The sequence below is a fragment of the Sinocyclocheilus anshuiensis genome, unplaced genomic scaffold, assembly GCF_001515605.1.
Source record: "Sinocyclocheilus anshuiensis isolate Anshui unplaced genomic scaffold, SAMN03320099.WGS_v1.1 scaffold552, whole genome shotgun sequence".
NCBI lineage: Eukaryota > Metazoa > Chordata > Actinopteri > Cypriniformes > Cyprinidae > Sinocyclocheilus > Sinocyclocheilus anshuiensis.
In genome coordinates this window covers 1,085,592-1,100,527 of record NW_015554362.1, presented here as the reverse complement: position 1 = coordinate 1,100,527, position 14,936 = coordinate 1,085,592, and the positions used below count along the sequence as shown (strand labels likewise).

The 14,936-nt window shown below is 35.6% G+C and overlaps 1 protein-coding gene across 1 annotated transcript in view; it reads left to right on the top strand.

Moving 5' to 3' along the window:
• LOC107671459 (CUB and sushi domain-containing protein 3-like) overlaps positions 1-14,936 on the top strand; it is a 292,685-nt gene that overhangs the window by 23,656 nt on the left and 254,093 nt on the right. Inside the window, exon 3 of the mRNA XM_016464380.1 lies at positions 14,309-14,421. Coding sequence (XP_016319866.1) covers positions 14,309-14,421 — 113 coding nt within the window. The remainder of the gene's footprint in view (positions 1-14,308; positions 14,422-14,936) is intronic.

Below are 14,936 nucleotides of genomic sequence, written 5' to 3'. Positions count from 1 at the left end.
ACCAGCATTACATGGGGCCGAAACTCTTCTAAATGCTTAAAAGCAACAAAATTAACCTACACTTACTCTCCTCTAATTAAAGGGTAAACCAATTATTGCAGCGAAACTCTCCACAAGCCAGGAACGAAATCAGCAGACCCCCTGGGTTCAGGTAGCCAAAATTCGCTCGTATAGCAATTACCATGATTGAAAGTATTTATTTTATGCCAATCTGGTCTTCACAAACACTGTAACCAAAAACTGACGCTTCACTGGCCTAACAGATTGCAAAATAAGCGACACATTGCACTTGTGATGTCATTTCCTCACTTATCCCTCTATTAAAATGCCATATAGTTGTCAGAAAAATAAATTTTTGCTAAAGTGTTTGGTTTTTCTCAGAATACATCCATTTGTGATTTGTATTCGGTGTCAAAGATGATTTAGAAAGTGGTACAATACAGCTGGATTGATTTTTATGCTGGAAAGTGTTTGTCTCTTTGATTTAGCTCCGCCCCACTTGGTTACTGTTGCTAGCTTACAAGCTTTATAGAATGGAGATTTTCAGTGAAATAGTTATGCTTACATGTGCTAGAATGACAATGCAAAGCATTATCTGTGTTTGCCTTTCAGACATTGTTAAATGACCCTGATTAAAATCTGCTACAACTGTCAGTCAAAACGGAGGCAAATGCTTCTCACAATCAATCAAGAAAAGAAAAGCATAATTTTATGACAACAATTGCAGCAGATAACATTAGCATACGTGACCATAACTGTTTCTGCTTGCTTACTATGTTATTGTGAACTCTTCAGTTGCTGACCTAAATCAAATTCTGTAAGATTTACTAACAACATTTTACACTGGAGCAAATACAGATGGCCTTACTGTTGTAATACATTTAGGAAATAATCATGTAGCTAATGCAAATGACTTTGGAAATTGAAAGATATTTATTTTTAATGCTTTTGAAGTCTTTTCTACGGTGGCCGAGAAGTGCAAAGCAGATCACAATTGTACAATTGCACAAAAGGCTGCAAACGAACAGCGCGCATCTGAAGTGTCTCTGAAGGAAATAATGCATTATTTATCGGCTTTAAGATATCGGCCAAATGTTCTTATCGGGCCGATACCGATAACAGAAAACATGAGCATTTATCGGCCGATACCAATATGGTGGCCGATATATCGTGCATCCCTAATTTATTTAATCTAAAATGCAGTAAAACAGCAATGATGTGAAATATTACAATTTAAAATAACTATTTTCTACTTTAAATTTTTTTAAGTGTAATTTATTCCTGTTATTGCAGGAAACTAATTGTAATTGCATCAGTAATCATTGTAATAAGCTGATTTGCTGCTAAAGAAACATTTAGCACAGGATACTTTTATAAATGGAAAGTTTAGAAGAACAGAATTTATTTGAAATATAATCTTTTTTGTGATGTCAATTAAGTGACATGACGTGTGGCCAATTATGGTGTCCCATACTCTGAATTTGTGCTCTGCATTTCACCCATCCAAGTGCACACACAGCAGCGAGTAGTGAACAAACACACACACACACGCACGCACGCACGCACGCACACACACACACAAAATATATATACATATATTTATGTATGAAGCGTCAGTTACACATTTTGAATGTATAAGCAACATGCTCTCTTCACTTATACCAACATTTTAGTTGATTTTCCACAAGTACCGTCTGGTCACTGAATATTTGAAGTTTTTTCCATTATATACTCTCTTTAATAGACCTTAGATTGAATATCGAGCAAATAATATAGAGCAAATCTTTGCAAAAACACATTGTGGAATAAGAGCCAATCCTTCATTATCTAAGCTGTAAGTAAATCAATAGTTTTTTCTCCTCCTGGCACTTCATTTGCAGTTATTAAAGCATTAATCTTTTGAAGAATGTAAAAGCAGTGATGCCAGCTGTACCGTGTTCTTGGGTTTAACGGATTTACTCAAACATTTATGAGTATTGGGTAAGCGCTTCGATAAAAGAACAGCAGAACAGTCGTTTCATTACCATCAAGAAATAGATGCTCTTGAATTACCATCCAATACAAGAAGCACAACTCAGAGCTAGGGATGCAACGATTATAGATTTTGTTGGTACGATTATTGTCTGAGGAATAATCACGGTTTAACGATTATTACGATTATTATGCATTTATTCATTTCACAACATTACTAGTGTATAAAATCACATGAACACTCTTTAGATTTTAAAGTGTTATTTATTGCTGCATTTTTGAAACAGAAACAAGACAGTAACCAATAATAGGCCCATAGCACAAAATTATAATAATAAAGACAAACAAAAGTCCATCTCTCCTATTGGAATGAAAAAAAGGGACACCTCTGCTCTGTAAACATCCATGACAGTATTTCCCTTTTGAAAATAACTAATTAAAAAGTATTTAGTGTTTTCACTTTGTACATTCTTTATTTCTTTTGGACCTGAGGTAGAGAACTTGGAAACATGGTGAAAAAAAATCTTGTTGGTTTTTGACATGAATAAAACAGGGATAATAAATACCAATGTTAACGAAGCATTATTAATATAAGACTAATATTCATTTTATTTATCCCACAGGGGAAACTAAATGAGGGGAATAAACTGAACTACTGTTGTAATCAACTGTCATCCATACGTATTCATTTTAATAATATTTATAATGATTCGTATGATTTTACACGTGGCCTGAAAATAATGTCTATTTTGTGAGATCGGAGATCGCGCTGCGCACACACAAACTTGTTGTGAACACTGCCCCTCGACTTTTAATAAAATAGCTTAGATACTGAATCACATTATATCATCAGCAACAAGGGGGTTAAATCGCTGTTTAAGTAACTAAACTCACAGCTTCATTGTTTGTAGAGAGACGCGCAGGTGCAGGTAGACTATTTCACACGTAACTGTCACCTCTCTCTTTCTCTCTCTCTCTTGATCGAACGATCGAATAATTGATTCAAGTAGCTAAATGTTATAATTAATTTAATTCAAATAAGTGTGATATTACTATTTAATCTCGGTCTGATCTGAAGCGGGCCGTAGCTTCGCGTCAATTGATTTTGGTTTTTAAAATTGTTCAATGCACAGCTAGCCGTGTATTATCCCTTATGCATTTGCTCTTTAGCAGCTGTTTTTTACGGCAATATTTAAATGACACCCTGGTCATTTGTGGTGTACCCAAAATGCTCAGACACTTATCGACTTCAGCAGTGTTGGGAAAAGTTACTTTTAAAAGTAATGCATTACAATATTGCATTACTCCATAAAAAAGTAACTAATTACGTTACTTAGTTACTTTTTATGGAAAGTAATGTGTTACGTTACTTTTGCGTTACTTTTTAAATCTGGACAGGGCTTGCTTGTTTGTTTTTAAAATAAAAAAGTTTTATTTTTGGCAAATTTAAAAGCCTTTCACACCAAAATTAAAATGAATAAGCCTCAGGCTGAAGGGGAAGTAAATTTACGTCCGTACAGTAGAATTCAGAAGAAGAACTTTCAACACACTTCAGCAATAAAAAAAGACACAAATGTTTGTCTAGAGTAATTTGTGCTTATTAGTATGGTTGAACTGGATCATCGAAGGTCAGAAGCAAAGACATTGGTTAATAGAATGGGATTAAATACATAAAGGATATTTGTGTTGTTTAAAATTTAATTATTGCAGGTTTGCGTCATATTTTGAGTTGCATTATTTTTATTCATTTTGAGGAATACTGAATGCGTGTTTTTTTTTGTGAGTGAGATGAATTAATGCATACAGTAACATCTTCTGATTTCTCTCGACATGGGGACAGGAGAGCTGTCAATCAATAAATTGAAAAAAAAAGTAACTTGCGTTACTTATTTGAAAAAGTAACTCAGATATTCTCTTGTAAATTAAAAAGTAATGCGTTACTTTACTAGTTACTTGAAGAAAGTAATCTGATTACGTAACTCGCGTTACTTGTAATGCGTTACCCCCAACACTGGACTTCAGTAATTTCTCTGGTGGAAATAAAGCTTTGCTGTTTGTCCCTCTGTCATAGTTAATCTAGTGTGTGTAGTAGCCTCCGTTTCTCTGATAAGCACGGCATTTTAAGATGGTGCACCGCTAGTGTAACTTTGCAACTATTCTGTTCCGTGCAACAGAAACACTCGGTGTAGCGAAGCCTTTACGATTAATTAACCGTGGCGTATTAAAGTGCAGTAAAACTCTGAAACCGGTTAATCGCTGCATCTCTTCTCAGAGCCAAAAAGTATCATATATTGCCCCTCGAAACAAACAGCATCTGCCGTTGTTGATCCATGAGATGATGTCAGTACAGTACATTGTGTTATTTTGAATGATCTTCCTTCTCCTTGAGAAGTTGTTGTTTCCCATTGAGTGCTAGCCCCATTATGTCTGCTACTCTGTGAGGTTTGGTTCAAGGCAGACTTCCTCTAAGTTTCCTGCCTGTGTTTTATCAAAAATGTCAGATAATGCTCATCTCTTTAAATATGTACTGAATAGAAGGATCTCCAGTATGTGCTATATGTACTAGGGTTGTGCATAATTTAGAATTGAATCGAGAATGGAATAGTTTTGAATTTGAATTGAAGCAGATTTAGTTTGCAATTTGATTGTGAGGAAATGGATATTCTGTAATTTTTAACTAGGAAAGCAGAGTTTGAATATGGGCTTGATAAAACCTTGCTTGAAAGTTTTTAGAAGGATAGATGGGTCTTTGAAATGCTAAGTTTGCATTTAGTTTTATACACATTACAGTTCAAAGGTTTGTTGTCGGTAAGATTTTTCAAATGCTCTTGAAAGAAGACTCTTTTGCTCACCAAGGCTGCATTTGTTTGATCACAGTAAAAATATGTAATTATAATAATGTAATTGATTCCTGTGATCAAAGCTGAATTTTCAGCATCATTACTCCAGTCCTGTAGTTGTGTCGCATGAAATCTTTCTAATATGCTGATTTGCTGCTCAAGAAATTATTGTTGTTGTTGTTGTTGTTATCAATAATGCTGCTTAATATTTGTGTTTTCTTATTACTGTTTTGTTACGATTTCTTGATGAATAGAAAGTAAAAAAATGTATTTGAAAAAATATTTTTTGAGATGTAAAATTACAGTCACAGGCAGTACTGCCTCCTTGCTGAATATAAGTATTAATTTCTTTCACATATTGAACATGTATATCTGCTATAATTAACAACCTAAACTTTATATAATATTATAGCATGTAGTGTTTTGAAATAACTTGTATTTTTATATTTTCAGGTTTTTTTTTTTTTTTAGAATTTAAGTTGTATTAATTTTATGTGCTTTTGTCTTTTTTATTTCTTTTTGGCTTTATTTTATTTGATGCCAGTTTTAATATTTTTGTGCCTCACCTTAAACTTTTTTTTCACTTCGTTGTCAAGGCAGCATTTCTACAGTCTATAGCTATGTTTCCATCACCCTATTTTAATGCGCATTTTGAAGTATCGAATGAGAAACGAGTGATGGAAACGCCAAATTTCAAATAAAAATTCCTTAATTCGCAAAAAAGTTTTTATGCTCGCTTGAGGTGGTTTTTGACTTGTGCGGAAAAAAAGGGTTGATGCGACTAATGGGAGTTGGAAATGCTTTTTTTTCTCGAATAAATTCCTCCAAGCGCATCAAAAAAGTCATGTGACTTTGCGCTATGGTACGGCAAAACCTGACTAACCAGCGGTCCGATCTCATTCCACAGCATCTGAAATGTTATGGTCATTCGGAAATGCACGAGCAAAGTCTGTCATCAAAGTATTTCTGTATAATTGCCTCCCAGAAATGTCTTACACGACTGCGTTCCCAAACAGCAGCATCCACGTCCGAAAGCAATGACCGCATTGTGTTTCGTCTGCTCGCTCTGAGGTGCAATTAATTTATTATATATGAAAATGATTTTATTCCTCTACTTTTCTTAGTGATTTGTGCCACTTTATCAGGATTTTGTTCTCTTTGACTTGTTTGGATGGAAACGATGCTTGTTCGCAAATGTTTTATGCGATATTCCAGTTTTGCGCACTATATGCAGTATGCAGTTAAATTCACAACTTTGGATGGAAACCCGGCTTATGTGGATGAGAGATCAACATTTTTGGTATGTTTTACCAAAAGAGAAAAACTGTACATTTTAAATGTGCATCTACTACAGTATAAGTTAGTTTTGTCAACTTTTAGGAGTTCACTAGCAGATGGACTAAATGCCCTAAAAACCTGCAAATATTATGCATGAGTCATACAGGAAAAAATACAACGTAAAAATATCAGTAGGTTTCCAGCTGCATCCCTCTATCATGTTTTATCATTTTTTTTTCTTTCAAATCTGATTTTGAGTATCAGCATCTACATCAGCGATTAATTTTTTTCCAGCAAAGATTTTGTTGGAAGGTCCTGGAAGCCGGCATCTCAGGATGTAACTTGTTTTGTATCCGGCAAATAGGGAAATATTTAGCTTTCCTCTGGTGACCCTCGATTTCAACACGTTCTGGAAAAATCCATTCATCAAAGCAATTCAAGCAGATGCCTTTGATACGTTACTTATCCTACCACTGCCTGACATCACAATTTGTCATTTTTCCGTTCAGAATGTGCTGTCCCAAAATAGCACTGCACGACTCACAGCAGCACAACCTGAAGGAAAACACACAGAGCGTCCAGCATGATGAGGCAATATCGCCTATTAAAAGTTGACCTCTTGTTTGACGAGTCAGATTAGAGACTTTCATTACAGTGTGACAATTAGTTAATTGTGCTTTTGCACAGAAATCTTAAAATCTTAATTGATAGCTTATTTTGACCCGTGTTTGTTATTAAATCTAGATATCATACTCTGGCAAGCATAATATCTCATAATATTGCGAAGAATACATTATTTAAAATAATTACAGACTCTATTGTCTTTGCCTGTAAGAAAATTACTCCTATTAAATTATTCCTAGCATGGCAAACTAATGACATGCTTCGGCTATGTTAATGTTACAAAGCTACAAATGAACGTTTTACACCTTAACTTCGTTTTTATATTTTGAGTTTTCATTAATTATGCCCTTTAATGCACCTTATAATGCATTATATGATCTCATGAATAATTGTAAACAGTTATAATACATTATACTATTTATCAATTCACCATTAGTCCTCTATTATAATGTATATTGCAAGTATAATGCATTAAAACACAACAAACAAACCTGCAAATATTATAATGCATTTAACTTTGATTACAATTATTTCTGAAAAGGTATAATGCATTACAACATACATTATGAAAACCATGGTGCATGAAATGCATTCCATGCATTTAGAAAACGCAACCCTAGTCTGAAAGATTCGCTCACAAACTAGACTGATTCAGTTCTCAGTGATTCAGTGATCCGGTTGCAGTAGATAGGATTATCAGTGAAGAATGACTTAAATTAGATCCTCACATAGAGGAATATATCACACAAGTTGTATGAACTACTTTTTTGATGCTTTTATTGTGACTTTGCTTCTTTTGGAAGCAAAAGCTTCAAAAGCATCAAAGCTTCAGCCACTTTTACTTTAATTGCATGAAAAAGATTGAACAGCACAATGCAAAATGACTCCTTTTGTGCTCCATGCATAGAAGAAAATCATGTCTTTGTACACGAAGGTGGATAAATAATGCCAGAAATTTCATTTTTTTGGGTGAACTGTTCCTTTAACCTATCAAAGAATGTGTTGTAGAGTTTCATGACCCTTTAAAATCAGCTCAAGTGAGACACAAATGAACAATAAACCGAGGCTCCACTTCAAAACATCGTCAAGATAAGAGTCAGAATGAAAAATTGCGCTCTGTCCTTTTCTTAGCCAGCAGCTACGATAACAAAGTCACTTTTCAGAGAGTATTCTCGCAATACCTGCAGAATTGCGAAAACGTTTGCATGAGAAATTGCTGAGAGACACTTTTCTTGACCTGGTGAATGAATTCAGTGCGAGCATGAGTAATGCATTTGTCTCTCATTAAGCATTTTGGGAAATTGCTAAAGCATATCTGTAGGTTTCTCTCTTTTCAGCAGCCAGCTACAGAGATACAGGGCAGTAGTCAAATACAGATTAACGACAAAGAAAAAAAAAACACGTCAGAATCAAGGAGAAGCTTACAAAGTCTGATCGGTGGGACAGTGCTCTGTATGCAAGGCCAACCGGAGCACACTTATTTACTCAACCTTCAGAGCGCACCGTGCTAATTGGATAACGCAGTCCAGTCAGATGTGAGCCCTGTGTGTTTGAATAATTGGCCTGTCTTGCTTCTCCTAAATAGTGTCTGCCCAGTCATTTAACTTTGAAGTGTCTTCGCTGCACACACATGCAATGTTTTGCACGACGAGAATCAACTTTCTTTGATGCACAGTGTCATCTTGTAACCATCATTTGTCTTACAAGTCTAGGGAGAAAAAGCTCAGGCTCTCTGGTCAGTGCCATCCGGGTGATAAATGACTTTTCAGCTCTGTGAGTCAGGCTAGCGGAGCCATTTGTGTAAATTGATGTAAATCTTCACTGAGGTCATAATGTTTCTTTAAAGGAGCAGTTCAGATAAAAACGGGGATTCTGTCATTGCCCAAAATGACTCACCTTCATTGCTTCAAATGAAATGAATGCAAATGGAGAAGAATGCTGGCCTACATGCTGTTGTTTTTCATGCAGCCACAATTTTTTATTTATTTATTGTCTTTTTGGACCTTGAAAGACATTATGAACATCACTATGAACTGATGACAAGAGAAGAGCTCCATCTTCAACATTTACATTTATTCATGCTGACAAAAGCGACTCAAAAATGAGGAATGAATCAAGCAAGTCATCTTAAAGGAATAGTTCACCCAAAAATTTTCTGAAAATGTATTCACCCTCAGGCCATCCAAGATTTAGATGAGTTTGTTTCTTCATTGGAGCAGATTTGGAGAACTGCAGCATTACATCAATTGCTCACCAATGGATCCTCTGCAGTGAATGGGTGCCGTCAGAATGAGAGTCCAAACAGCTGATAAAAACACCACAACAATCCACAAGTAATCCACACCACTCCAGTCCATCAGTTAACATCTTGTGAATCTAAAAGCTGCAAGTTTATAATAAACAAATCCATCAATAATGCATTTTAACCTCATAATCTATAATATTGCTTTCTCCTGTGAAAAAGCAACCCGATCTCATGAAAGTGCGTATAAATAATATGTCAAATAAAAATGAAAACTCGTGGTATTGATATGCAAAAATGGACTTTGGCGTGTATATGCTACGCAATGGGTAGGTTTAGGGTTGTGGGGTAGATGCGTATCATATGTACGCGAAAACTGCGTATCATATGCACACCAACAAATTTCGTATCATATGCATGCAAAAACTGCGTATTATATGCACGCCAAACACATGCGTATCATATGCACACCAACAAATTTCGTATCATATGCATGCAAAAACTGCGTATTATATGCACGCCAAACACATGCGTATCATATGCACACCAACAAATTTCGTATCATATGCATGCAAAAACTGCGTATTATATGCACGCCAAACACATGCGTATCATATGCACACCAAAGTCTATTTTTGCGTATCAATACAATGAGTTTTTGTTTTTATTTGGCGTACTATTTATACGCATTTTCATGAGACCGGGCTCGGAAAAGTCATCTTATGTGAATCAGGAGAGAAATCTGCATTGATAAAGCACTGTTTACAAGCAAAAACAGTTCTAAACAAATATGTTGGTTGTTTCTTACAAGACGTTAATTGATGGAGTGGAGTGGTGTGGATTACTTGTGGAATATTATGATGTTTTTATCAGCTGTTTGGACTCTCATTCTGACGGCACCCATTCACTGCAGAGGATCCATTGGTGAGCAAGTGATGTAATGCTAAAATTTACCAAATCTGTTTCAGATGAAGAAACAAACTCATCTTGGATGATCTGAAGTACCTGATGTGTCTGGCATTACCTGTTGCAATTAGCACTTCCATTCAGCTCTGTCTTAAGAAAACACTTACTCAATATGTGTAATTCCAATACTCCCTCGTCAAATCAGGTGTAGAACAGATTCATTTCATTCCATCCATCAGAAACCGGTGCAAATTGAATTAAATTTGATACCGATACTCAGTGCTCAATGATTTTTCATGCCTGAAGCTTTTCCAGTTTTGGAGAGCCAAAAAAGGTTAACATATCTATTCATATCCAGATGAAAGTTTTGTTGCTCACATGTTGCCCTTTCTTAGCTTGAGTTCGTTTAGCCAAAAGTAAGGATCAGTTTTGTCTTATATGCTTCGTCTAAATGAGACTGTTATTTACCATGAGCTGTAAAATACCATGAGTTCTTTGACTGTCAATCAAGATGGTTGGGTCTCATTTGTGGCATATATATACAAGATGTTAATGTTAAACCACAAGCTGTGTTTGTATATATAGTAGAAATGTACTGTATGTCCTCTTTTATATAGTGAAATAAATGTGTGTGTGTGTGTGTGTGTGTGTTTGTCTGTTTGTGTGAATGCTGACTCATAGTCAGCCAGTTAAAACCAATAAGACTGAAAATCTCTTATTGGCACTCTCTTCGGGATAATTCACATTTTTTTTCTCTAGCGTTTGATTGTTCTTCACTCGTGGTAATTAATCCCTCAGATCCGCTGGCTGTCCGCAGGCTCAAAAGGTTTATTTTTCAATACAAACAACAATTAACAATGTTATTGCAGGCATGTACCACTCTCGGTTTTCTTAGTGGCCTGTGTGGCTTAAAATGGGGGATCTTGAGAATTTGTTTGAGGCTTTTGACTTTTGGCATAAAGTCCTGTACAGTTTTCTATCGATTCAGGCTGTCCACAGGCTGAGGCTGATGTTACTTGGCACTTTGAGTGACCTCTGCTTAACCACATATTATGTTTGCATATGGTTTCACTCAACCTCCTTAATATCCCACCGGACTTCACTATACAATTTTCTGCTAATTGCCTTGAGGCCAGGTGAAAGATGTGCTCATCAAATGATTAACTCCAGCTCCAGCATTGCACAGACTTTGCAGTAATTAAATTTCTCAGTCTTAAAAAATAAGTACTCTTAAAGGGAAAATGAAATGACATTTGCAACACATTTAAAGGGTGCTGTAAGCGATGTTTCGATTTTTGATTTGATTTGATGTTTGATTTCACGTTTATGTTGAAAAGCTGTAGTACGTCAATGAAATTGTAAAACTAATGTGAAACCTGTTTGAAAATAGGTTTCAAACACTCCCTCCATCAGTCTTCCAAGTCATGCCATTGGTTGAGGAAATGTTATATCAATGCCCAAGTAGGGCTGTGCAAAAAATCGAATGTGATTTTCATGCACATCTCATCAGTAAAGCCGCTCCTGTGATTAGTAGTAAATCTCCAGCACGTGCGTTCAGATGGAGCGGCATTTACACAGAGCCGTAGTTCACTGACAAGCTACACAAAATCGCGTTCAAAATCGGCAATGAATCGCCTGCGATTTTGAACGCGATTTTGTGTAGCTTGTCAGTGTTCATTTTTTTGCACAGCCCTATGCCCAAGCAAACAGATTGAGGTTCTTTTTGGTGTCACTAGTGGTGCAGAAATTACATGCTGCAGCTTTAAATTTTTTTTTTGGCTACAAAAAATGCTGTTTTGCCTGACTTTTCATTTCATTTCAGGTTTTTTTGAGTTCTGTCTGGAAGTTTGTAAGTGACACTAACCAACAAACACTATATTGGTTTTACATGCTGTCGTCATTTGATAACACTTTATGCAGTTTACTCATCAAGATTTTTCTTAAGGTTACAAAAATGATTTGGCAAGCGCAGTAAGTCAATTTTTTTCTTTTTCTTTTGTTGTTTGATTAACATTAATGACAGCAGCAGATTTATTAGTCTGCTATCACTTTAAGACCAAATGCACAGCTATACTGACATGCATCCAATTTTCTCCCAAATGTTTTGTGCACACATAACCGACTGTGTTTGTGTGAATTCTCACCAAGATGGGCATTTTAACATATTTTTGTTCTTGAAACCCAAAATATACTTTTCGTGAGCCCGTTCCGCTCCGTCTCGGTGTGTGCACAGAAAGCCACCGTCAGTATGTCATTACTGGATTTGGTTCTCATTCGCAGTTTATTGCGCTTTTAATGCCTCCTTTTAATACCAACCATGTCACAGTCACACTCTTTACTTTCTCATTCATCCATGTTTATTAATCACTCTAACGTGTTAATAACTTTAAAAAGTCCTTCCAGCTGAAAGACAAGTGGATATATTTACATACAGCCATAATTATGACACATTTAGTCATGATACCTGAAATTCATTTGAAAAGTAGAACATAGATATCTTAAAGGATTAGTTCACTTTTGAATGAAAATGTCCTCATAATTTACTCACCCCCATGTCATCCAAGATGTTCATGTTTTTCTTTCTTCAGTCGAAAAGAAATTAAGGTTTTTGAGGAAAACATTCCAGGGTTTTTCTCTATATAGTGGACTTCAGTGGGGTTCACTGGGTGGAAGGTCCAAATTGCAGCTTCAAAGCGTTCTACACGATCCCAGACGAGGAATAAGAGTCTTATCTAGCGAAACGATCGGTAATTTTCTAAAAAAGAATAAAAATTATATACTTTTTAACCTCAAACGCTTGTCTTGTGTAGCTCTGCAATGCGCATGCACACTCTGTGCAGTCCCATTCGAAACAGTTAGGGTAGGTCGAAAAACTCCCATCTCATTTTCTCCTCCAACTTCAAAATCATCCTACATCGCTGCAGAAGTACCAACCCAGTGCTTACAAAGTGAACGTGCAAAGAAGGTCAAACGCCCTTTACAAAAAATGGTAAAACAACTATGTAGGACGATTTAGAACGATTATGAAGTTGGAGGAGAAAATGAGATGGGAGTTGTTCGATATACCCTAACTGTCATGAACCGGAATGCACAGAGTTCAAGCAGAATTAGACAAGACGAGCATTTGAGGTTAAAAAGTATATAAATTTTAATTTTTTTTAGAAAATGACCGATCTTTTCGCTAGATAAGACCCTTCTTCCTCGTCTGGGATCGTGTAGAACGCTTTGAAGCTGCAATTTGGACCTTCCACCCAGTGAACCCCACTGAAGTCCACTATATAGAGAAAAACCCTGGAATGTTTTCCTCAAAAACCTTCATTTCTTTTCGACTGAAGAAAGAAAGACATGAACATCTTGGATGACATGGGGGTGAGAAAATTATGAGGAAATTTTAATTCAGAAGTGAACTAATTCTTTAAGGATCGATCACGGTACAAAATCATCAGATCGCCCATTTTTATATCTTTTTATATCATAGGGCTTTTAACAACCTGATCAAATGGATAGAATTAATTCCCACCATGCACTTTGAATCTCATGTCATTTTACAGACATAAAAAGGGGTTTTCTTGTTGACTTCAATATATTTGTAAATATATATGTATAATAGGTTTGTTAAATTGCTTGTTTGTTATTTCACCAAGTGCACAAGTATCTGTTCTCATCATGAATGTGGTTGCACTAGAACTCAATGCGGTTCAGCTATAACAGTTGAGCTGCTGCCCAAATGCTGATGGTACTTTTGTGAAATGATATTTTCAAATCGTTGGGGCTCATTGATCTTTTCCAAGTTTCCAATATCAGAGAGCTTCACATCCTGTTAAAGCAGGACTTGCTGTGATACTAAGACAATGATTTGGATGAGTTCTTATGAAATAGGAAGAAAGGACTTATTCTTTATGTCTTGTTGTGTAAACCAGAATGGAGTAGGTGAAAGGTGCAAGGAGGGCACGACTCCTGGGAGATTTATTATCAAATGTGCTAAGAATAAAATACAGTGGGCCAAAATAGTATTTGTACTTTTTTGGCCTCGCTTAAAAATGCATGAATTTTTGCATGAGATAATATGCAACCAGATAGCATTTGCAAACAAATTATGCTAGCTCTTGTAAGAGGTCGCATTTTACCCCAGAATTCTAAGAAAATGAAAATTTGATCAAAGGAAATGAAAATGGAGTACAATAATAATAATAATAATAAAGGAGAATGTAATAAAAATAATTGATTACATCAAAGTATTTATTATTATCCTAATTGGACGAAATGCAAGTTTTTTTATTTTCTTTGTTCTTTTTATTTTATTTTATATTTATTTATTCATTCATTTTATTTATTTATTTATTTTTGAATTTTCGCTAAGGTCTGGCAATGACAAATTGTTATGTTTATTTGTGTGAGATATCTCACTACTTGTCTGGATGAGTAATATTTCTCTCTTCTCGTACAGGTTAACAGGATTTCAGGTGCCAGCGCCTGTCACAAGTACCGGATCCATATTTTCCCTGTGTCTTACCAGCGACTTTGCTGTAAGCGCCCATGGATTTAAAATATATTATGAAGGTAAGGAGCATAACACAGCCTTTAATTTTCTCTGCTATTCATCATGGGTTTTGAGTTTGGAGATGCAAATTTACACTGTAGCGGTCAATTAAAAGTTTTTCATCACATAAGTGTTTGACAGCAGGCAGTAGGCATAAAGCTAGAGAAGTGAAAAGCAATGTATTCATTCCTTAATACTCTAATAATAACTATTATTAAAGGGAACAAGTTTTTCTTGTATAAGTCAAATTTGTTTTGGAAGACCACTTTTTCCACCCTTGATCGTGTTTGCTGTTGTAGGATCTCTATATGTAAATGACCTATGGTAGGATTGGTTCACACGCTCTTTCTTTGCACTGCCCCATCCTTCAATAATTTGAGTTAGTTTAATTTCAGTAGCATTTTAGTTTAAAGGGGTCATATGATGTTGCTAAAAAAAACATTATTTGGTGTATTTGGTGTAATGAAATGTGTTTATGCGGTTTAAGTTTCAAAAAACACATTATTTTCCACATACTGTACATTATTTTTTCTCC